Source organism: Talpa occidentalis, unplaced genomic scaffold (genome assembly GCF_014898055.3).
Source record: "Talpa occidentalis isolate TD23 unplaced genomic scaffold, MPIMG_talOcc4v2.1 talOcc4.12, whole genome shotgun sequence".
Taxonomy (NCBI): domain Eukaryota; kingdom Metazoa; phylum Chordata; class Mammalia; order Eulipotyphla; family Talpidae; genus Talpa; species Talpa occidentalis.
Window position 1 is genome coordinate 36,887,143 of NW_023601212.1, and position 26,001 is coordinate 36,913,143.

The 26,001-nt window shown below is 34.7% G+C and overlaps 1 protein-coding gene across 1 annotated transcript in view; it reads right to left on the reverse strand.

The window, feature by feature from the left end:
- DYNC2H1 (dynein cytoplasmic 2 heavy chain 1) overlaps positions 1–26,001 on the reverse strand; it is a 306,244-nt gene that overhangs the window by 88,580 nt on the left and 191,663 nt on the right. Inside the window, exons 81-86 of the mRNA XM_037507914.2 lie at positions 24,551–24,682; positions 23,486–23,558; positions 14,659–14,819; positions 11,363–11,488; positions 8,691–8,801; positions 4,884–5,039 (exon numbers count right to left, since the gene is read on the reverse strand). Coding sequence (XP_037363811.1) covers positions 4,884–5,039; positions 8,691–8,801; positions 11,363–11,488; positions 14,659–14,819; positions 23,486–23,558; positions 24,551–24,682 — 759 coding nt within the window. The remainder of the gene's footprint in view (positions 1–4,883; positions 5,040–8,690; positions 8,802–11,362; positions 11,489–14,658; positions 14,820–23,485; positions 23,559–24,550; positions 24,683–26,001) is intronic.

Here is a 26,001-nt window from a genome sequence, read left to right on the forward strand (position 1 = left end):
TCAGAAATTCGCTTCTACTAAAAAAATTACAAGAAGCCTTAAAATCTAAAAAGAGTCACAGGAGGAACTGAACAATGTACTGAACAGTACACACAAGTTCACAATAGTACCACAAAACGATGAACAAAATGGCAATCACAGATTCCCATGTATTACCCTAAACATAAATGGACTAAACTCCCCAATAAAAATACAGTAGCATGGTGGATTAGAAAACAGAATCTAACTTTTTCTATTGTCTCCAGAAAACATACCTAACTGCTAAAGGTAAACACAGATTGAAAGAAAAGGGTTGGAAATCAATTCTACAAGCAAAAGGCCCCCCAAAGTAGACAGGAATAGTTATACATATATCAAGATAAACTAGGCTTTCAGCCAAGAGAAGTGACAAGAGACATAGATTGTCACGGTATAGTGATCAAGGGGACAATACACCAGAAAGACAACATTCATTAATACATACTCACCAAATGAAGTAACACCAAAATATATTACTTGGCTACTATCATCTCTGAAAACAGACATTAAATATGTATGTAGTAGTAGACTTTAATACCCCACTCTTACCACTGGATATATCAATGAGACAAAAAATAAACAAGGACACAACAGCCCTAAATAAAGATCTAGATCACCCTCCCTAAAAAACAAAAGCCCAGAACGGATGGTTTCACAAATGAGTTCCACCAAACATTCAAAGATGAACAGGTGCCTATACTACAATTACTCTTTCAAAAAATTGAGAATGAAGAAATACTACCAAATGCATTTTACAAAACCAACATTACACAATACCAAAAGCAAACAAAGACAGCATTAAAAATAAAAAAAAAAAAACCTAGAGGCCAATCTCCCTCACATAGATACAAAAATCCTCAATAAAATCCTAGCAAACTGAATCCAGCTATGTATCAAAAGGATAATACCATGACCAAATGGGTTTTACTCCAGGGACACAAGGATGGTTCAGCATCTGAAAAATTCATTAATGGAATTCAACACATCAACAAAAAGAAAAAAATATGATCATATCAATACATGCTGGGAGCATATGATAAAGTTCAATATCCACTTATAATGAAGGTCCTTGAAATTCTTGCAATAGAAAGAGCATACCTTAACAAAATAAAAGCCATATATGACAAACACAGAGCTAACATCATTTTTAAGATTTTTTTTTTTTATAGATTTAGTTTTTATTTATACAATAGCTGGGGTATAGGCCAGAGGCACGGGAGAGTGAGAAGATTCACCAGAGACAGAGTGGGGAGCAGAACAGGCAGACTAATAAAATACACTGCTGAGGGGAGCAGCCGGTGAAACAGGAGAGGTCTGCCCCGCCATGTGGGACCCTTGCTGGCTGGCCGAGATCCAGCCAGTACTTCAGAGGATGCGGACAGCTTCACAGTGCTGCATTCAACCACCTGCGCCACCAGGGGAGGCCCCTACGAAGCCAGTTTAATTAAAATGGCATGGTACTGAAACAAAAAGACCAATGGAATCAAATCAAATCGAATTAAAAACACAGAAATAAAGCCACACATATATGGCTAGTTTATGATGAAGGAGCAAAGAATAAGGAAAGATTCTTCAATAAGTGGTGCTGTGAAAACTGGATCACCAGAAACAAAAGAATGAAACCAGAACACCACCTCACATCATACACAAAAATCAACTCAAAATAGATGAAAGATTTAAATATAAGACCTGAAACCATAATATAAAAGAAAACACAGGCAAAATACTCCATGACAAACACCTCAGAAATATCTTTGAGGACTTATCTCCAGAAGCAAAGATAGTAATAGAAGGGATAAACAGCTGGGACTACATCAAATTAAAGAGCTTCTGTACAGCAAAAGACACAATAACCAAAACAAAGAGATACCCTACAGATTGGGAGAAAATTTTTGTACACAGTACTAATGATAAGGGTCTGATCACAAAGATCTACAAAGAGCTTGCACAACTCAAAAAAAACAAAGTAAATAAAGCAGTTAAAAAGAAATTTCTCCAAAGAGGAAATGCAAATGGCCAACAGGTACAAGAAAAATGTTCAACATCACCTATAATCAGGAAAATGAAAACAAAACCACAATGAGATACCACTTACACCAGTGAGAAAGGCCCATATTAAAAAAACTAGCAACAACAAATGTTGGCAAGGATGCAGAGAAAAGGAACTCTCCTACACTGCTGGTGGGAATGCAAACTGGTCCAACCTCTATGGAAAGCTGTGTGGAGGTTGCTCAATCTGCTAAAAATGGAGTTACCATATGATCCAGCAATTCCACTCCTAGGTGTCTACCAAAAGGACACAGAAACATTAATTCATCAGGACACCTGCACCCCTATGTTTATTGCAGCACTATTTACAATAAGTAAGATATGGAAACAACCCAAATGCCCAAAAATAGATGACTGGATCAAGAAGATGTGGTATATATACACAATGGAATATTAACCAGAAATCAAAAAAGATAAACTCATGCCATTTGCAGCAACATGGATGGAGCTGGAAGGGATTATGCTCAGTGAAATAAGCCAGAAAGAAAAAGAAAACTATCGGATGGTTTCACTTATAGGAGGAATGTAGAGGATCCAAATAAGGGATCAGGAAAAAAAAATTAATTATAATAAAAGTTAAAATCAAAATCAACATGCAAACCAGAGACATTCTGCAGTTGGGATGAAGGGAGTAGGATCAAAACAGGGGTGGGAAGAGCACAAGGGACTACGGTGATGGTGCACAGGTGAATGGGTGGTAGGAATTTCATGGGGAGTATAACTGAGATGAAAATGCATACATTGTACAAAAATGAAAAATGGGGGGCCTTCCTGGTAGTGTAAGGGGTTAAGAAGCAACCTATGAAGCTATCTGCAGCCACTACAACACAAATTCGATCCCTGGCTGGCCAGGGAGCATCCCACGTGGCACAGCACACCTCTCTTGACTGACCTGCTGCTCCCCTCAGCCGTGTATTTCAGTTGATCTGCCTGTTCTATTCCCCACTCTGTCTCTGGTTAATCATCTCACCCCCCACACCTCTGTCCTGTACCCCAGTTCTTGTCTGCATAAATAAATAAATCTTAAAAAATAATAAAAATAAAAAATGATGTAAAAAATATTAAAAAATAAAAATTAAAAAAAAATAAAGGGCCTCCCCTGGTGGTGTAGCCTTTGCAGCACTGGTTCAATCCCTGGCCACAGGCGAGGGTCCCACATGGTGCAACAGACCTCTCCTGCTGTGCCCGCTGCTCCCCTCAGCAGCGTATTTCATCAGTCTGCCTGTTCTGTTCTCCGCTCTGGTGAATTCTCTCACCCTCCCATGCTTCTGACTGTACCCACTGCTTGTATAAATAAATAAATAAATCTTTAAAAAAAAAAAATAAAGCAATTTTCTTACCACCATTAAAAAAAAAAAAAAAAACTGGCAACAACAAATGCTGACGAGGATTGGAGGAAAAAGAACTCTCTAACACTGCTGGTGGGAATGCAAACTGGTTCAGTCACCGTGGAAAGCTGTATAGAAGTTCCCCAAAACACTAAAAAGTAATCTACCAGATGATCTAATGATTCTACTCCTAGGAAGCTACCAAAAGGACACAAAAAACAATAATTTGAAAGGAAACCTGCACCCCTATGTTTATTGCAGCACTATTTACAATAGCTAAGATATGGAAACAATCTGAATAACCCCAGATGACTGGATCAACTAGATGTGGTATATATACACAATGGAATACTATTCAGCAATCAAAAAGACATGCCATTTGCAGCAACATGTGTGGAGCTAGAAGGGATTATGCTCAGTGAAATAAGTCAGAAGGAAAAGGAAAATATCGAATGGTTTTACTTTTAGGTGGAATGTAGGGAAAACAACCAAAAGGTCAGGGAAAATAAAAGAAAAACTTGCAGGCAAACTATAGATTTGAAGCATACAGCAGGGGTGGGAGAGAAGTCAAACAGGAGAGAAGAGCACAAAGAACTATGATGATGGCTCATGGGTGATACGGCAGTAGTAAATTTATGGGGACTACATGTGACAGGAGAAATCAAATATTGTACAAAAATGAACAACAATGTAAGAATATAAAAAAGTTGGAGCTGGAAGGGATCATGCTCAGGGAAATAAGCCAGAAAGAAAAAGAAAAATACCAGATGGTCTCACTCATAGCAGGAATTTAGAAAACCTAAATAAGGGACCAGGAAAAAGACAAATTATAATAAAGTGAAAATCAACAAGCAACTATAAACCAGAGACACACTACAGGGGGTGGAGGGAAGCAGGATCAAAACAAGGGGAGTGGGAATTGTATGGGAACTATAACCAAGATGAAAATGCATACATTGTGCAAAAATGAAAAATGATGTAAAAAATATAAAATTAAAAAAAAATGAAAAAATAATTTAAAAGAAAGAAAAATATTTCCACTGGAAAAGTGGAAAAAAAGAAATACATAGATTTGAAATGTATTTTTGGAAGCAGCAGTAAGACTCAATAATAGGAAGTTTGAGAAAGAAAAACACATAAGCACAACTCCTGGGTTTCTAACTTGAAGGAGGTAGGACTCAATGACTTTTAGTGAGAGGGAGACAGCAAAGAAAAATCAGGTACAGGGAATCCAGTCTCTGAACTTGAGATTTGAGCTACAAAATATAAAAATGTAAACTACTAATCATTGAGAGCTCATGATTTAATTTAAGAGACGTGAACTTCATAACTATAAATAGCGCAAGAGTAACAGAAAAGATTTACATAGATAAATTAATTAGCAATGAACCAAATTATTAAGTAACCCTCACCAAAACTACTAAATTCTAAAAATATTTAAAAACTGTAAAAAAGGTTAGAATACATCCAAGACATGTTTTTATTTACCTGTGGAATATAATTTCTTCTTTCTTGACATGCAGCATGAAACCATGCAAAACTAAAGAGAGCATGAGCTCGATGTATATTATCTTTTTTGCTAATTTGTTCAGGAGTCCAAGATTCATAAGTTCGCATTAAATTCTTTTTCAAACCTGGAGGTGACTAAAAAAAGAAAAAAATGAATAAAAACAAGTATATTGTTTAAAATCTTATAAAAATCATTCTTTAACATACTTTAGAATATATTTTACTGAGGAAAATCTTCACCATTACCAAGATTAGTTTAATGTAAAGCTAGTTTTAAACTCCTTATACCTGATAAATCCACTTAATTACAGATCCAAAATAACCTTTTAATTAAAAAAAATCTATATAGCAAAACATTTAAAGTTTTATAAGATTACTGAGATATTTTTACTAAAATTAATCATCATTTATAATACAAATATGGTATTGATTACCACAACACAGATGTTTAATTTTCCTATACCTGTTCTCCCAAGCTAAGTAAGTGCTATATGAATTTCCACGAGACCTTCACTATACTATTTACATGTCATGCTATTTTCATATAATCTTCCCTACACAGTAGTCTACTACAGATAATGTAGTTATTATCTAACATTCCAGGACTCATAAACACAAATTCAAACCAGAATACAAATCTGAATGCTTAGAAAAATGCAGCATTCTGTTTTTTTCTTAAATGCTTTTGACTTAGTGCATACCCAAATTTATACTCTAAAAATGAAAATTTTCATGTTTATCAAACATCTACAGAAAATTATCATAAAATAAGTGAAATTTTTTGAGTATTAGTCAATACAATGTAACATTAATAGGAAACTGAATAACACTTAAAAAATTTCTTTTAATGGCACTATGCAAAAGAGTAATAGGCACCAAATCATGTAGCTGGAGAAAGTATACAAGTATGAATTTACACAAACACAGATACACTAAACTGAAAATTTAGACTTAAAACAATTTCAATATTAATGCAAATAAATTTCAATTAAGTAACTGACATAAAGACAAATCAAAATCTAAGGAAAATAAGAAAAAAGCAAAAAATTCAGTCAACAGGAAAGAATAAAGAAAAGTAAGTTATTAAGTATGGCCAGTTATTTGGGATATATTTTTACTGACAACTCTGGCAACCAGTCAAAAGAAGAGAATCGATAATAAAATGCAGATTTAATAAATGTTAAAGATATATGTAAATATATATATGGACAATACATATAGTGTAATTGTTCTGAGCATCTCAATAAAATGCACTATTTTATGTTGACTTTAGAAATAGAAAACAAACACATTTACCAATGCTTTAAATGAAACAGAAATTTCCATAAAATATAATTTAATTATCTCCTAAAATGGGATCCTGGAAAAGGTCGTACTAACTTAAAACATTCAAGAAACAGTTTCCCTCATGAATTAATTCTTCATTTATTGAAATATGTACTTTTTTTTCCTATGTTCCACAAATTAAAAAGTATAAAAAAAGCAAGAGAGGGCCTCCCCTGGTGGCGCAGTGGTTGAGTGCTGGGCTGCGAAGCTGCCCACAGCCTCTGCAGCGCCCGGGAGGAGGGTCCCACATGGTGCGCAGAGCTCTCCTGCCACCCGCTGCTCCCCTCAGCAGTGTACTTCGGTCCCTCTGCCTGTTCTGTTCCCTGCTCTGGTGAATTCTCTCACCCTCCCGTGCTTCTGACTGTACCCAGTGCTTGTATAAATAAATAAATAAATCTTTAAAAAAAAAAAAAGGGCAAGAGAAAAAATAGCCCCTTCTCTCATGGCTCATATATTCCAGGTTCTAGTATACAGTTCAGTAGAAGAGTATATTGGGACAGTGGCAAGTGAAAAGTCTAGAAAGTTTCATTCTCACCAGACATGACAATGACATTCATTCAATTAACAAATTTTCATATTTTAAATTGTTTTTGCATTCCTGGATTAATGCTTTTCATTTTTTTCCCTTAAATAACTTCTTCAAATGAGAAATGAGATGTACTGATCTAAAATAATAGGTAGAAGGAATGATGTAAAGTAACAGGTAGTTATAAACACCAATAAGACATTTTTCTTGAGAAAAAATGATTGTGTAATTATATTAGACTATAAGAAAAAAATAAGGGAAAAGCTTTATGACATTAGATTTACAATAAACTTGTGGATATGGCATCAAAAGCACAGGCAACAAAAGCGAAAACAAAGTGGGACTATTCACATCATACAGGCAGCAAAGGAAAAAACACAGCAAAAAGACAACCTATGGAATTGGAGAACATATTAGCAAACTGTCCTTTCAAATAAGGGGGTAATATCCAGAGACTAACATCTTTGGAAGGAATGTATTTATCTCCTAAAACACAACAACAACAACAAAATACACTTAAAAATGGGCAAAGAACTTCAATAGGCATTTCTCCCAAGAAATTTATTTTGCTAGATAGCAAGCATATGAAAATGCTAAACATCACTGATCATTAAGGAACTTCAAATCAAAACCACAGTGAGATTTCAGCTCATACCATTAGGATGGTTACCATGAAAAGAAAAAAAGAATAGAAGTGTTGGCAAGGATGCAAAGAAACTGTGTGCTGTTGGTAGGAAGGTAAATGGTGTGCCACAGAGGAAAATAGTATGGAGGGTCCTCAAAAAGTTAAAAATAGTAATACCAGGCCTCCCCTGGTGGTGCAGCGGTGGAGCGCTGGGCTGCCAAGCTGCCTGTAGCCTCTGCAGTGCCGATTCCATCCCCCGCAGCCTGAGAGGGTCCCACATGGTGCGACAGACCTCTCCTGCTGCACCCTCTGCTCCCCTCAGCAGTGTATTTCTTGGTCAGCCTGCCTGTACTGTTTCCTGCTCTGGTGAATTCTCTCACCCTCCCGCGCTTCTGACTGTACCCAGTGCTTGTATAAATAAACAAATAAATCTTTAGGGAAAATAAATTAAATAAATAAATAAATAAATAAAAATAGTAATGCCATTGTGATCCACCAAACCTACTTGTGGAAATATATCCAAAAAATTAAAAATAGAATCTGGCCCATACCTTCATTATTCATAACAACCCAAGAGGTGGAATACCTAAATAATTTGGACTGACGAATGGACAAAGACATGGCATACACCTACAATGGCATGTTACTAAGCCTTAAAAAAAAAAATCCCGTCATGTACTACAACTTGGATGAAACTTAAGGATATAATGGCAAGTAAAACAAGACAATCACAAAAAGACAATGCATGATTCCACTTCTATAAAGTATCTGAAGTAGTAAACTCATAGAAACAGAAAGCAAAATGGTAGTTGCCAGGGTAGATGGAAAGGGAAATGGCATTTTCTTTTTAAAGGACAGTCTCAGTTTCGCAAAATGAAGTATCTATAGATATCTGTTGTACAATGAGATACATAATGTTAACACTACTAGAGTGTACATTTAAAAACAGGATGATAACAGCAAAAAAACAAGTAATCTCAAGTAAAATTTGGTTTTTTAAAAGATTTATTTATGCATACAAGAACTGGGGCACAGGTCAGAGGTGTGGGGGGGTGAGAGGATTCAGAGAAAGCGGGGAACAGAACAGGCAGATCTACTGAAATATACTGCTGAGGCACAGCAGACCTCTGTAAGTAAAATTTGAAAGGAAATTTTAAATGTATCTTTACAAATATACTATTACTTATGGATATTCTACCTCAACTAACTATAAAGGGTAGTTTTTGTGTGTATAATAGATGATTGTTTACAGAGCTTTAAAATGCATGTAGTGTAATTATACAACCAGTTAAGTTTTTAGTCTTCTTACCTCATAGGTTATCTTCAAACTTGACTGCAATAAAATAGGAGTGAAGTTCGGATGAACTTCTGCAGTAAGCCAAAGACGAAAGGTATCTTTAGGTTGAAGAGTGTTTAATTCCTAATTTATAAAAAAAAATAAAACAATAAAAATCTACTTAAATATGCACACAAATATCCACTCAAGCATTATTGATATTTTTTCTTAAAATCTTTCCTGATATAATTCTTAAAGTTCTGTTCATATTTTCTATAAATTACCATCTTCTCTATTACTAATTTAGTGTGATAGATAAAACTTGGAGCTAGGCAAAATGGGCTGGAATCCAATTCTTCCACTTATTTGCTGTATGACTTGGGCTCTATGACTTGCACCAGTGCTCGGCAATGATAGTAAGTGTTACTTATGTCACAGGACTGTACAAAACACTTCAAAAAGTGCTTGATACATAGTAAGTACATAACAGGTGTGAGTGGAAATGCCTATGACTAACTACCAGCCATCTTCAGGCTTGCACATTTTCAGTGCTTCAATTCAAGCTTTCACAAGAGTTACATAATGATATCAATTCCTTTATTCACAATTTTAGTGTTTCCTGTTGCCTATAATATGAATTTAAAACCTCAGTAAATTCATCTACCCATGCTGTATTCAGATTTTATTGCCTCTGTCTTTATTCATCTTTTTCTTTGTTATTCTCTTGTAGCCTGACAAGTTCTTAGTCATCTATAAAAATGCAAATTAAGTATCCTGTCTGAAAGGAATATCTTCTCTAACTCTTCACTACCATAATCCCAAGCAGAACTAATCACTGATGGCATTTTGTAATCCCTCTCCTATAATAGGCATCATACTACAACACAGTTATTAATGTGTTCTGTCTCTTCTAAACTTATTTCCTAGAGAACAGGTACAAATTTTGTATGTAACCACTGCTAAGGAAAATTTCAGGCTTTTTTCTGTATTCAGCAAGTGTTTGTAGAATGGTTGAATGAGTACTTCAAAAGAAATACTGGTAAGTCTGAGAGAAAGTAAAGTCTAAAAGTTATTTGAAAAAATATAATCTATACCTCATACTAATGCTCATTATTAATGTAAGATGTAGAGGTAAGATGACCAAAAAAGGCAAAACAATTGGTCATGAAAACATTGTGCTTGTGCTGTAAATTATTTAAATGCATACACACACACACACACACACACACACACATACATATATATCTAGACCTTATTTAAAATGTAAGATTTATATAAAACGTTTCCTTGGGTTAGCATATTTTTTAAAAAATGTTAGACAATATATTTTTGATACAGCTGGATTTAAAATAAATTATTAATGTGTATTGAAACAATTCATCCAAACTTCCCAAAATATATTAAAATATTTTTCAAAACTTTTATAATATAATCTACTTTATATGCTTGGAAAAGTTTTAATGAAGATTGCTTCCAAAGTAATAACTGAAATTATGGATGCCGTAGATTAATAGCTATCAATCTATTATTTTGGAACAGAAAGCAGGATTCAAGTATTCATAAGTCTTCTTAGTACGTTTTAAAACATAAGATTCATCAGAAATGAATTTTATATTTTTGCAAATTAGTGATTTATAGAAAACTGTAATAATGAAATTACACTAATACTCATACACACTTCAGTTCTCAATTCCTTTATCTTCTTTTGATTACAAGCAATGAATCATCATGGTCCAACAATGTCAATCATTAACTCATTCATCAAAGATTTCAGTTTTGTGTAAGGTGCTATAGTTGCCTTTGATTAGGACTACAGAAATTTTCAACACATCACAACTAGGCTAATGCCTCCCTCAATCCACTCTAATCCACCTCATTCTGTTCTGACTACTACTTCTGCCAGATTCATTAAATTAATCCATTATTAACTCCCCTGCTATGAAATTACCCTGACTATGTCCTGGGACAAGAATTCCAGGCTCATCTGCATGGTTCTCATGGCAGTAGGCAACCTAGCCCCCTTCTGGCCATTTAACTCCATGCCCCACACTGTCCAGCCTGGCCTTTCCCATACTTCATGCCCATCTTCATTTCTGAAATAGGCATGCACACCTCCACCATCATGCCCTCCACTCCCGCCCTGTTTAGTTTTCAGGAAATAGCATTCAGATAATGTTTCAGATGCTTACAACCATATCCATCTTTCCAGGTTTACATTTAAAACCCACCCATCAATTTCGCCTGTCTGAAGGCATCCAGTTAAATGTAATGATTGCTTCATTAATTTCCTTAGCACTTAGGAAGTTCTCCCTCTGCCTGCTCTGCATCTTTTTCCCCCTTACAGACATAACAGGAGCAGAAAGACAAAGTAATGCTGTGTCTACAATCCTTTGCACATTTTCCTGTTTTCCTACTGAAAAAAAAAAAAAAAAACCTCTAAAATTCCTTTCAATTCTGATAATTTTTTGCCTTCCCTTAAATGTCTTTAAAGAGGAGAGATTTCTATATAAGTCCTATTAAAAGGTTAATCTTGTTTTCTACAAATGTACATATTTAAGAATATTTGAGATTATAAATTATTTCTCATCAAGCACTATTTTTAAAAAAGTATCATAAATAATGCATGAAATTTTAATACTGATGTTCCATGGGCTTGACTGAATTGAGTATATTAGGTTATTTGCACAGTATTTATCTGTATCTACCTTTTCCAGAACTGGTAGCCAAGATACTACAAGATGTAAGTTCTTCAAACAGAGCCAATCTCCATTGCGGGCACATTCTTTTAGCATTTGAATTGCTATATCAGCTTGACCTTGACCCATGGCAACCTGCAAAATCAAAAACAAAAACCGAAATATCTGAAAACATGTTGCAACATAAGAGATACAGACTATATTGTCATACATATTAAATTAACTCAATTACTGTAATCAGGGTTCTAAATTTTTAATAAGAAATATCAGACTGTTCCCATTTGCAGCAATTTTTTGCTTTTGTCCTAATATCAATAACAGATTTTTAATCTTTTCCTATTATTAAAAATACTGTATTATTATAGGTTTACAAGTTAAAGAAGAGAATAAAGAAGTATTAAATACCTTTATTTCTCATACAAATATTTGCTACAGTTCTTGCCCAAAGATGGACCTTAAAAAAAGAACTAGTGCTTTTTGTTAACGATCATCTTGTTGAATTACTTGTAGCATGTAACATTAACTCTACCACTTACTTAGTATTTACTTCTCTGTTAATTTTGCAACACTGCACATTTTTAGCTCTTAAGCTACTAGTCCATTGAACTGTGTTTTCCTAACACTTCATTAACTAGCAAATCCAACATATTGATGTGCCTACAGACTCCACACTCTCATACTCAACCTCGACTCCTCTTTAGCTTCTCAGAGAGAAAGCAGGGAGAAGATAGAGAAGAAATAGAGAGAGAGGAAGGGTGGACAAGAAAGGCTGAGAGGTAATGAGAACCCTGATGTCTCACTGGAAAACCATTCCAATTATTCCAATCCCTATGGTCTATCTGCACGAGGACATACATGTAGTGAATAGGACACTTTATAAAATAGAAAAAATTCCAAGCATTAAAAGTATTCTAGAATAGCCAAAATAATCTAGATAATGAACTTGTTATGAGGCTTCTGTATTATTTAAATACTGGCTAAAATTCTATAACAGGTTTAGTCAAGAATCTAAAAGGACCACTTAACCACGTCTAAACTATGTTTTTTAAAGGTAATTTATCTGAAACTTACACAGCTGTATCTGTGTATATAATTTACAAATATACATGTGTATATAATATATACATATTTGAGTGAGTCCTATTTCAAATTTTATTCTGGGGACCTAATCAAACACTTTAAAGAGCACTGCTATTATAGATTCATTCAAGTCACGGTGATTTCTTCTTTCATAACAAATACAAGACAGCATTTCATTGGTTTTAGTTGACTTTCACAGGTATTGATTTTATTTTTCAATTAGACTACAAAGTCTTTGAGAAAGGGAACCATGTCTAATTCACTGCACACTGGAGCATGCAACAAACCAGGTACTAAATACTGACATATTGATTTTATTTTTAAGTTTTCAAGGTCTAACCTGGAACTAAGTATAAAGGACAGATGAAGTAAATACTGGGAGAATTACTTTAACACACATATTAGTTTGCCATTACTAGAATGCAGGAAAAAAATGAAGGCCTATACAACAGAAACAAAGAAAGATTAAGTTTTTACTGAGCTGAAACGCTAGGTAAAAATAGGTTACTCAAAATTTTCCATTAGACAAAAATTATATGAGAAGAATTTAAGAGTCATGAAACCTGAAAACATTCACTATTAAAAAAATGTTAAAAAAACATAACAGCAAAATGTCAAGATGATGATAGCTCACACCTCCTCCCACTAAAACACATTTAATTTTCCTGCATGTGTAGCATAACATTAAAAAATTAAATAACTGGAAAATTATCAATAAATCTGTGCAGGGCCTCCCCTGGTGGTGCAGCAGTTGAGCACTGGGCTGCGAAGCTGCCTGCAGCCTCTGCAGCGCCGGTTCCATCCCCAGCCACCCGCGAGGGTCCCACATGGCGCGACAGACCTCTCCTGCAGTGCCTGCTGCTCCCTTCAGCAGTGCATTTCGTCAGTATGCCTGTTCTGTTCCCCGCTCTGGCTCTGGTGAATTCTCTCACCCTCCTGCGCTTCTGACTGTACCCAGTGCTTGTATAAATAAATAAATAAATCTTTTAAAAAATAAATAAATCTGTGCATAAAGATTTTACTACATTAAACAATTTTGCAAGAGCAACACTCAAAACTCCACAGGTTTAACTACTATGAATGTAAATAGTTTAATTTACCAAAGTCACTGCAAAGAGAAAAACCTCTAGAAAAAGACTCCTCTTCCTGAAAACACCTCACTACTCTGATTGAATGAAATCCCCTACAGTCAAACAGTACAAACATGCCCTGCCAGGCCAACTCTGTTATTCTATCTTCTGCTTATCTGCCTCAAACACTCTTAATTTTCAATTTTGGGTTGCTATCAAGTATTTGCTTAGATTACTATTAATTATTTTCTTCCAAACAATTTTTTGTTTATTCATTTGTCAAAGACAGATATTAATTAGTGAATTTCAAACTTGCATGCAAACTGAATTGAAAAAGGTAATCTGAACAAATGAAACTTCCAAATTCACCCTAAGAAAAAGTAGCAATATATTAAATAAATTTCACTCAAAATTTTAGGTATTTCTTTCATTTCAGTTTTGCAGGTAATTACTGCTATGATTTATTATAAAAGTAACTGAGTAAAAAGGTTTTAGTTATCCTCAAAATATAAACAAATATATTCATTTCCTATTCTTTGTTGCTATGGTTTCTGTACCGTTTCTCTTTACTCAGGTAAATTGTTTTACAACACAGATCCTGCTATAACAAATTATCAAAGCTCTATGCCCTAAAATAAGACAAAATCATTATAAGATTTCTGGAGGTCATACGTCTTACTGGTCTAAAATCAAGGTGTCTGAATTTGAAAATAAAGGTAGTAACACAGAGTTGGATTATTTCTGGACATGCAGAAAGAATCTTGTAGATTCTTCTAGGTCTCAGCTCTAGAAGATACTCTCCTGTGTTCATGGACCTTCCTCCACCTTCAAAACCAGGAGCACAACACCTCCCCATCTCTGTCCTCTGCCTCCACTGTCACCTCCCCCCTTTTATAAGGACATAAGGAGCCAGTGATTATATCAGGCCCACTTGTAGGCTCTCTCCAGCTCAAGATGCTTAATTACAACTGCGAAGTTTCTTTTGCCAGGTAAAGTACCAAATTCACAGGTTCTGGGGATCAAAATGTGGACAGTTTTGGGGGGAGGGGGCATTATTTGGCCTAAAACAAGAAAAAATCGTGTCAGGTCCACTAACAGGATCAATTATGGCAGGAAAACACTAAGAACAAAGACAGCCATGTGATATGTACCGACCTGGTGATAACACTCTCCGCTTCTCTCGGCATTAGCTAGCTCTTGAAGTTCCTGAGAAGGATCAGCACCCGGGGAAATAATGATTAAGATGGGTTCAATTTCTAGTGTCTCTTTGTACAGACGTTTGAGATTTAGAGGAAGTGGGGACAACTCTTTCAGTCCTAAAGATACATAAATGAAGTTAAAAATAAAAATTAGCATGCATCAGGAAACATTGTCTATTAAAACTAACCACATGCTAGGTAATAGAGAATACCTTGGTGTACTATTATACCTTACATATACATATAAGGCTTTCTTACTAAAAATAACTGCCACTTATTGAATGCTTCAGGTGCCAGGATTGTTTTTCAGTGCTCTACATATCATCTAGGTGTGAAGGCCACAGTGCAGGATCTCTATGATTCGAGCAGACGGGTGAAGGAGGAGTCCTGGGCCTTCAGCGGCTTTTTCAGGCTTTTATTGTCATTTTACCACGTACATGACAGGCGGGGGTGCCAGGGGTCCAGGAGGCAGGTAAGCCTCCTGGGCCCCTGGTGAATCTTCACTCTGTCTGGGGTCTCCAGTGTTCTCTCCTGGTCTTGTTCTCTCTCTGTTGCTTCTCTTTCGTTCTGCTGCTTGCTTGTTCTCCTTCTGGTGTTTCTGGCGTCCCTGTGACACCACTCTTATAAGCCCTGCCTCAGCCCAGGTGAACCCACTACCTAGGCCCACACCGTACTCCAGGTGCCCGCCATCAGGCATGCATTCAAGACCGCAGGGATCCATCATCAATCCTAATAGCGGGAGGGCAGAAGTCTGAAAATTACTTACCCTACAACTAGGTATCTTAAATTTTTTTAATTATTATTTTTTAATTATCTATATTTTTACATCATTTTTCATTTTTGTATAATGTATGCATTTTCAACTTGCTTATAGTCCCCATACAATTCCCACCCCCTCTTGTTTTGATCCTATACTCTCCTCCCTGCCCCCAGTGTGTTTCTGGTTTACACTTGCTTGTTGATTTTGATTTTTACTTTATTATAATTAGTCTTGTTCCTGGTCCCTTATTTAGGTTTTCTAAATTCCTGCTATGAATGAGACCAACCCAAATGCCCAAAAATAGATGATAGGATCAAGAAGATGTGGTAGGGCCTCCCTGGTGGCACAGTGGTTGAGCGCTTGGGTTGCGAAGCTGCCCGAAGCCTCCGCGGCGCCGGTTCGATCCCTGGCTGCTCCTGAGCCACGGGAGGAGGGTCCCACATGGTGCACAGACCTCTCCTGCTGCCCTCTGCTCTCCTCAGCAGTGTACTTTGGTCCTTCTGCCTGCTCTGCTCCCCGCTCTGGCTCTGGTGAATTCTCTCACCCTCCCACGCTTCTGACTGTACCCAGTGCTTGTATAAATAAATAAATCTTTAAAAATAAATAAATAAATAAAAATAAAATACAACTAAAGTGCTTGAGGTGGGGTGATGAAAACTTTAAAAAAAAAAGAAAAAAAAAGAAGTGGTACATATACACAATGGAATATTACTCAGCAATCAAAAAAGACAAACTCATGCAATTTGCAACATCATGGATGGAGCTAGAAGGGATCATGCTCAGTGAAATAAGCCAGAAAGAAAAAGAAAAATACCAACCAGGTCTCTTAATTACCAACTTAACAGATGCAGAAATACACAATCAGCATTATTGCAGTCTTAATATGGTTCTCTTCCTACAAGAGAAGACTAAATACAATCATCCATCTATATAGCTTTCATTCATTTATATAACTTTAGTGACTCTCCTGTGCCATGCATATGAGGAATCAGATTTCCCCAGTAAAAAAATTCACTGTTATAATATAGGATAAAGTTATTTCTATATCAATTCATGAAAAGAGAAAAAAGTGTTACAAAATGAAAACAATACTTAGTTTGGAGACTGGAATATACAGCTGTCTGTATAATGTTTGCTTGTAGAGTGATACAAATCACTAAAATGCACTGTCTCAGTTTCCTCAAGTATAAAACAGGGATAAAACAATTCATATCTCATTTGTGGGTAAAAATAGGCTATGGTAGTGAAAATATATTCCGTTTATTCATCACCTACTCTACACTAAGCATTATTAGGGGTAGTTTATTTTACTTGTAAAGAAACTAATACCTAATACCAGGTGAAATCTACCCCAATAGCCACTTAAAACTGATGAGTTGCTTTTAGAGTCATATTTTGTGAATTTTATTTTTACATTTAAATTGCTAACATCCTGTTTTGAGCTCTAATTTATAAGAAGTCTTATGCACTTATTGCAATGAAATATAAAATGGTTTCATTCAATCCATCATACTAGGCCAATTAAATGTACTGTGCAATATGATAAAGTGTATCAAAAGTCTAAAAAATGTATGGCCTTTTAGTCATTTAAGAAATAATTTAGGACATGAAGGCAGAAGCATGTGAAAGGACTTTCATTCTAGTTGTAGATATTAGTTAAAAACTATGGGAAAGATGTTAAGTGATTGTTTGTTTGTTTGTTTTTAGTTATCCAGAAGCACAGGTTCACTATGAAAAACAAAGAAGGAAGAAGGACACTTGTACAGACACAAGTGGGCAGAAAGAGCTGCCCCGAAAGGGACGGGTTTGCCAAAGAGAGGCCTGCATAGAAAGACATTGTTTTTAACAACAGGAGTCTGAAAGAGCCACATAATGGAATTAAGGTTATATTTAACTTTAAATATAGAGGTAAAATGTAATTTACTGAAGAGCAATACTCAACAGGACAGGCAACGTGATTCCACATTGTAATGTACACACATTTATGACCCTAAAAAGAATAGCAAGGTATATATGCTAATGATGACTGGCTTAGTAGAAAGCAATACAGGTGTTTCCTTTTACTCTGATATCTACTTGGGGGCTTCTAATTAATGTTTGGGATTAAAATGTGATTTATATATATATATATATATAAATATTTCTGTATGAAATGACTACTGACTGAAATGTGTATTTTATTTAAAAAACATGTGCCAATATAGAAACTCTCTTCAAGAAGTTGAAATGCAGGTTACCATATCATTTTCTTACTTTAACGAATATAGTTAGTAAACTCCATGAGGAAAGTTGTGGTACTTGTTTTGTTTACCCTTTACCTCCAGAAAGCAGCATAAATTCAGTTATTACTTTAAAATGTTGAAATTCCACACCAATAAATCTATTCATGAACATAATTTGCACAATATTTTAAAGTACTGGAAGATTTTAGAGAAAAAGCATCATTTTATCATTTAACACAGGTGACATTCATGCTACTTGGAATTCCATATTAGCGATTCCACCTACAAAACTCTAAGTAAAATCCCTAATGTATTAAGTGAACTGAATCTATATACAACCATTGGTTTTATTAACACAAGTAATTTTAACTCATGATATTGTATCTGTCAGTGTGAGTTATTCAAATGTATCTGAAAAAATTAAAGAGTAAAAATGTTCATTGCATTGAGAATTATCATAGTGTATAACTACTTGTAAATCACTGGGATCGTCTATTTTAATAATGCACCTTTAAATTACATATATTTTTTTCAAAAAGACCTAAAAGTCAAAGAAATAACTTAAACTTTTATTAATTTTATTTTACTCAGATAAAATACCGAGGAAGTAACAATAAACAATTTATACTTTAAAATGGAAGACTATCACTGTTGCACTTTTTAGATACCTAGAGAGTACAGAAAGTAGCAAATTCATATCAAACCATTATAAGTGATAAGTATATTAAATTCATTTTTCCACATTCATCTCATCCTCAAAGAGACTAATAGGAATTAGGTGTACAAAATTACTCTTCCTTTATAAGAGAGAAAAGACAACTCTAAAAATGTACCACAAACATGGTTTAAAAGACGGAAAATGGACAATTACTAATATTCCTCAGCCAATTAAATGGGGAAATAATCTTTAGAAATAATACTCAACTTCTGAAACAAAAAAGTTCAACATTTTGTGGTAGGCAGAATTCTGGATAACTAATTCCTCTTTATTTGTGATTACACACTAAGCTATAATATAATGTAGTAACTACAGATAGTAATGTAACTATAGACTTTAAAATCTAATTATTCTGGATTACCCAAGTGGGCAATTTAATCACTTGAGCCCTCAAAAGCAGAAAAACTTCTCCAGCCAAGTCAAAGAGACACAGCAGAAAAGTGAAGCAGAGGTCAGAGACATGAGTGTCTTCTAAAATCAATAGCAAGGTATATCGGGAATCATAATCTTACAACTGCTGGAAATGAACTCTGGGGGGAACCTGGATGAGATTAGAAATGGATTCTTCCCCCAGTTTCCCAGTAAAAACCCAGATTGTCAACACCTGGATTTAGCCTTGTGCAATTTGGGGCAGAAGCCAAGTGTGGACATCAGACTTGTGACCTACAGAACTGTGACATAATTAATAGATGTTGTTTTCAGCTGCTAATGTATGGTAATTTGTTACAATAGTAATAGAAAATATGCATTTTGTTATGTCTTTCCTCTCCTCCTAGATCACACTTCACAAAACGGATTGATTGATGGAAGCAGGTCATGGAATAGGATGCTAGCATGGATAAGAGAAGTAGAGAACTAGGAAAAGTGCAAAGTGCAAAACCACCTTCACTGGAAAATTTTGAGAAGTTACTGGTTCCCGTAGCTACTGTAGCACCTTACAGGAACATGTCTCAATACACACAGCACAATATATCTTGCTCAGGATAGTAAATAGTTAAAGCTAAATCAGAATTACAGAAGTCAGCATATATCATCTGGTAACTACTACTTGTAATTAGCAGATTTTACTAGTACTTAAGGCTTGGATTGTAAGATTATACTAAAGTGACATACCTAAAAATTTTAAGGATTGCTTACTAGACTCCTCAAATTGAAACTACTTTCATACGCACATATTTGTTATTATTAAAGTCATTATTAAAGTCTGTAGATTGTAAAATATTGCTAAAACTTAATAAAAATATTTTCATATGAATGATGCTTGAGAAATTACCTTTGAAATCAAATATCTAAATTTTGATTCAAAAGCGATTAAGTCCTTATTATTCTCTACCAATCTAAACTTTTAATAGTCATAGAATAAAATATCCATTTTTACATAAAAACTGTAATAAAACCACTTGACCAAATTCAGTCATCTGTCATACACCAGTATAAATTTTGCTTAGAAACAGATGAGTATGATTTCAGCAGTATATTAAATGCTCAAAGCATCTAATATGTGAATATAATGAGCTTTCACTTAATGCCACTAAACCTTAAATGCCATTTAAGCTAGAGATGAAACAGCACCATAACAGAAATATTCCCAAGAGTTAATACAGAGTCAAACTACAAAGTCAGTAAGAAAGATCACATACAATGTGATAAAAATGGCATATTTTTAAAGACTGAATGCTGTCCTTTTAACCTTCCTAGAAACTGCTTCATTTTACTTGGATTGAAGTTTAAGAAATAATATATATTAATAATATATGTGTTAATATAAATATACATTAATAACATATAATAATATATAGATGATGAATACATAGATAAGCCAGAAATATATCATCATGTTAAGAACCATGTAGAGAATTAATCAGGTTGATATGTTGGTACTGATTAGATGATTCAGAAGGACTGTCCTAAAATTACAACACCCTAAATTAACATCAGAAAGACAGAGAGGAGACATCCATTAAGAGGCAAAACAGAGCTAATATTCCTCTGTCCTTGGGCATATAAGCTGCTTCTAAAACTCGACTAATGTAAATAGTACTGCAATGAATGCAGGAGCACATATTAAGATGTGGTTTATATACACAATGCGATACCTCAGCTATTTAAAAAAAAAAAAGATGAATTCTCGGCATTCTCAACAACAGGGATGGAACTAGAGGGTATTATATCAAGCAAAATAAAGTGAAGGAAAAAGACAAATATCAGATGGCTTGACTTCTATGTGGAACATAGGGAAATAAAACAAAGGATCAGATAAAACTAAACCAATAACAGAAACCTAGAAATTTGACTGTAAAACTAAGGTTACTACAGAAGGATAAAGAGGGAAAGGGGAGAGAGGAATAAATATACAATTATTTTCAAAAATACAAAACTAACAGCATGAAGTTACGAAGCTGTCTTGCCCATTGACACCTAGTGGTGAGCAAAAGGAGTACAAGATGAGGTCAGAGAAGTGGACAGTGGCCAGACAATGTGGACCTTTGTAAGCTTATATAAGAAATTTTCCAGAAGATTTTGCAGATTTCATGCAAAAAAGAAAGATGATTTCACTTATGTTTTTAAAAGGCTACACGTCTTCTGAAAAGAATAAAGAGGAAACAAAATCCAAGGTAAGGAGATAATTAGCAAGGTGGTCATTGCCTCCATGTTCTAGAAGCTTCTGAAGGCAATGAGACACAACTGCAAACAATATAAAATGTGTTTGCTCATGTGGCTTGTATTCTTGTTTAGAGACATATCATTAATAAGCAAATAACAATATTTTCATATGATGATAACAGTTACAAAGGAAAGTAAACAAGATAGAGGCAGATACGGAGAGGTGAGGAGTTAAGTATTTTTATCAAGTGCTCAGAGAAATCGTCACCAAAAAGGTGACATTTGAGCATAAAGGTGAGGGAGATGACTGGAGTAGAGCTCTCTTGCAAGAAGGACTGGCAAGTGGAAAGGTACTGAGATTGCAGAAATACATGTGGAGCACGAGAAGAACAAGAAAAAGGCTGTTATGGGGGAAAAGGTCTCAGCAAGGTGAGAATGGTAGGAGATGAGATCTGAGGGGAAGCAGAAAACCAAAAGATGTGAGACCCTGTACGACATTATAAGGAATCTGAAAGAAAAAAAAGTATTTTAATAAATAATTTTAAAAAATAGATGCTATCAGAAAAGTTTTAATAAAGGAATAGAACTAATTCAAAAGCTGCTAGGCTAAGAATAAACTGAAAGTGAAGAAGCCTGAATGGCAATAATTTTCTTCAAATGATAGTGGACTGAACAAAACAGAGGTGTGAAAAGTGACTGAATTCTGTACATATTCAGATGACAGAACCAAATTATAGCAGTAAGTGAGGTGGCAGATGATGACAACTTACTTTAGGCTGATAGTAATGCCACAAAATAAATTAATTAAATGAATTCAGAGTAAGTTTTTTTTAAGATTTATTTATTTTTATACAAGAGCAGGGGTACCGGACAGAGGTGCAGGAGGGTGAGAGGATTCACGAGAGACAGCAGGGAGCAGAACAGGCAGCAGACCAAAAACAGAGATTCCAGATATGTAGCTGCATATCAGGAAAGACCAAAGATTTGCAGTAAATGTCCAGAATCTAGGAGGAAGCAGGGGCGATTCCCCTCCAGTCTTCAGAGCGTGGTCTTGCCATCATCTCGATGTCAAAATTCTAGTCTCCAGAAATTAACACAATAAATCCTATTACTTTAAGCAACCGGTTTGTGGTGCTTAAGAAAGCCCTAGGAACCATAGCCAGCAGGTTAGAGTGAACATGGATATGCAATGGAATAACTTAATCTAAGGTTACAGGGTAGTTTTTATATTAGCACTTTCCACCAATGTCCCTCTAAACAGAGAATAAATTTGACTCCGTCAGGATAGCTGCGTGATCTTGTTTATCATCTTGAAATGGAGAAAAAAATAGCTCCTTGTAGGATTGCTGAGAATTAAAAGAGTTGATACATGTATAGAATTTAGACTAGAACTTGGCCCATAGTGAAGCTACTGAAAGTTATCTGTGATTATACCATTATGAACACTCAAGTTTAAATGAAAGAGTGCATTCATCAGGGTCTAGTTGATCACCTGAAACTAAAGGACATCGTCTCAAAATAATACTCTGATAGAGCCAACTATAACAACTTATATGTCAACAATAGAATGATTATTACAACTGTAAAGTTTTCAGTGATAGGCATGGAAGGTCCAATATATTTGTTCAATTTCATAAAACTGTGATAAGCTTAATTAAAAGAGAAATTCAAATTCAGAGAAAACAAACCTAACATACTAGGCTCGCTTGATAAAATTACAACTAATAAAGTTTTCATATAAAATTTCATCTATATTAATATGGAAAAATTAAATAGGAATGGAGGGTTTCTAAAAAAATTGTCAGCATACTATTTGAACTATGGCTGTTTTCACTTCCAGCATTACACTAAAACCTAGCAAAGACCACTTTTTTTGGGAGACTGTGCTTCATGTGAAATCCTCTTCAAAGCCTGAACATAGTTTTTTCCAAATTTGCTTCTGCAGTTGGAATAATTCAGTATAGTTCATTATTTCTAATGATAACTTTTAATTCTTCAGATAAGATTATCTGAAATGCATAAAAAATTTATTGCAGAATTTGCATATAACCTGAAAGACACACAAACTCTTTTTTACTTTAGATAAAACAAAAATAACTCATTTTTCAGGGCTTTTTCCCCTATGATTACTGTCTCTGTGAGTCCATTATACTTTAATTAGCTTAATCAAATTTTTGATTCCCTGCTTTGAAATTGCAGTTCGAACAAATGTCTAAATGTCTAAAATGCTTTCTTAAGAAAATATTTTTAAATCCTTAAAGGTCTTCACTAAATATATGATGCCAATTATAAAACAAACTTAAGACAACATTAAATATGGTCACATTCAACATAAAGACTTATATTTTAACAGAGTATAATAGAAAATTAAGGGCAAAAGCCCTTATAATTTTTCTAAACTAAGGACATAATAAAATATGTAAATTAAAAACAAATAATTCAGGTGAGTGGTCTCCCTCTAGGAAAGTATTGTACTTACCCAGAGTTTTACATGCAAATAGAGCCATGGCACTTTGCAATCTGTCTGGTCTGAGAGCCTGTACCACAAGAACCTTGAAATAAAGTGCAGAGTTATTTAAATTAAGTTCCCACAAGAGCGTTAACTAAAAAAATAGTTTATTATACAAATTTTTACTACAATATATGAACACTTATTACTGTTCCATATTTACTATGCTTTAAACTATCACTATAGGTATACACTAACATATATCTTTACTAGCCAAATAATTACAAAATCCACTTGTTTCTGCAACCTACCATCAAAAGTAAACAAACTACATATAATAGTCATTATGTTAGTTGACTTCAAGATCTAATAAAGGGCCAAAATAAATGGTGGGGGGAAAAAAGTTATGAAGGAAGGCCTTTTATATGACAGCAGAATGGAGGCCCAAAAATCTTGCCTAAGGAATCATGTATACCTCATTTCCAGATATTTAAATTTTCAAATGAATTTTTTCATAATTTTTGTTTTCTCTCTTTAAAAAAAAAAAAACACACTTGGTGAAATAGAATTCACTGTGTAAGTAGTTACAAAGGGAACAGAACCTCAGTCAGCAACCTAGCAAAGAGATAAAAACATATAAATGGGAGGGCCATTTAATGAAACATTAGATTCTAGAAAGTGCTCCAACTCCAAGTCTTTCACCAAAATTCAGTGGAACCTACAGGTAAGGTAGGCAATAGAATGGGGGGAAAATCCCCTATTCCTGATCATAAGATATTTTCTTAGAATCCTGAGAAATTAGTGACGAACCTGTATAATCTATACCTTAATTTCTTTCTGTAAGACACTTTCTCTATTGCAAAACCAACCTCGATTCAGAGCCAGAGGGATTGAGAAAAGCTACAATGGGAGACAACCTTCTGCTTAGAAACTGCCAGAGATTTCATTGTCTGATTAAGATGGAAAAGCAGAAAGCTCTTCCCTTATACAGGCCCCATTCAGGTGATATGATACTTTAAAGCAAAGCGATAATATAAATGCCTTCTGAATGACAAGAGAAATGTTGAAATATTTTTATGTGTTTAGATAATTTACCTGCTGAAATAAAGAAACTTTCTTTGAAAGAATAGATGGAAACTCTTGCTCACAAACTGAATTATGATAATAAGTACGCCACAGAGCCACATCTTCAAAGCAGAGGGTCTGATAAAGACTGGGGAGAGCAATCTAAAAAAAAAACAAAACAAACAAACAAAAACAAAAAACTGAGCTACAAGCAAATATAATCATGTGTTCATATGTAGTATACACTAAAAAGTAAATGGAAGCCAATTACTGATAGATGTTTAAGATTTGTTTTCTACTTTAATCATTTATAGCTCAGAAATAGTATGGTAGAATTATTCAATTAGAATTAAATAAAAAAAAAAGTATTTCTAAAAGTAGCACTAAATCAGTACTTGTAAGTTAACAAATCTTTTCTCGACATAAATATTTGTACCTATCTATCTCCCCCTTGTGGAGAAAATGCTTTCCTTAAAACCAAGTGCAAATTTTAAACACTACCACAGTAGAGGTGCATGTTAGATTGTAAAAATATGCTTATTGTCCTATTAATATCATACCTTAACAAGCATGTTTTCCCAAACCCTATTCATTTATACCTCTATTCATGAATGTTGCTTGCTTTATCCCTGAAATTTCTAAATTTTTACACATTTTGGGCCTCCCCTGGTGGCGCAGCGGTTGAGCACTGGGCTGCAAGGCTGCCCGCAGCCTGTGGCGCCAGTTCGTTCCCTGGCCGCTGGCGAGGGTCCCACAAAAAAAAAAAAAAAATTTTTTTACACATTTCTACTCAAGATTCCTCATAAATTTCTACTCAGCATTCACTGTTCACCTCAACGTTTTCTTTGAGGCTTTACTCAACAAAGTCATTCCCTCCACCTCAAAGAGTAGTTAGTCTCTCTTCCAAACTTTTTTGAATAGTGGGCTATAATGTCACAAATGTAAATTCTGTGTGGATGGAGATTTTTTATTGAAAATGATGAAAGGTTTGGAAGACTCCATCTTCAGTATTATGATTTCATGTACTACAAACATTAAATAAGTTCTTAAGGATGTTTTAACCAAATACCTATATTCATTTCTAAATATTTCATCATATTGTACAAATGTCATTATATATTAGCTAAAATTAAATAGCAGAAAATTGTCTTTGTACATTTCAAGCTAAGTATTTTTAACAAATGATCTAAGTCTGTTAGGGCAACACTTGGCGGTAGTCTCTTCACTTTAGTGGCAAGCAGTGTATAACGGGCCCACTGCTCCTCACTCATGGGTGCTACCCATCATATGTCACCATGTATCTGGCTAGCAATCTGAGGCAGGCTTTACTGCAGAACTTGGAAGATATTCAAATATTCAGATCAAATCATTAGAGCTATAGCTGTAGGGACACACTGATTATGTCACAAGGCAGTTATTTGCTAAATTCTCTGCAGAGTAAGTTTGTTTAGTACAGTCTTTGCATAGTACTATGCTACTCA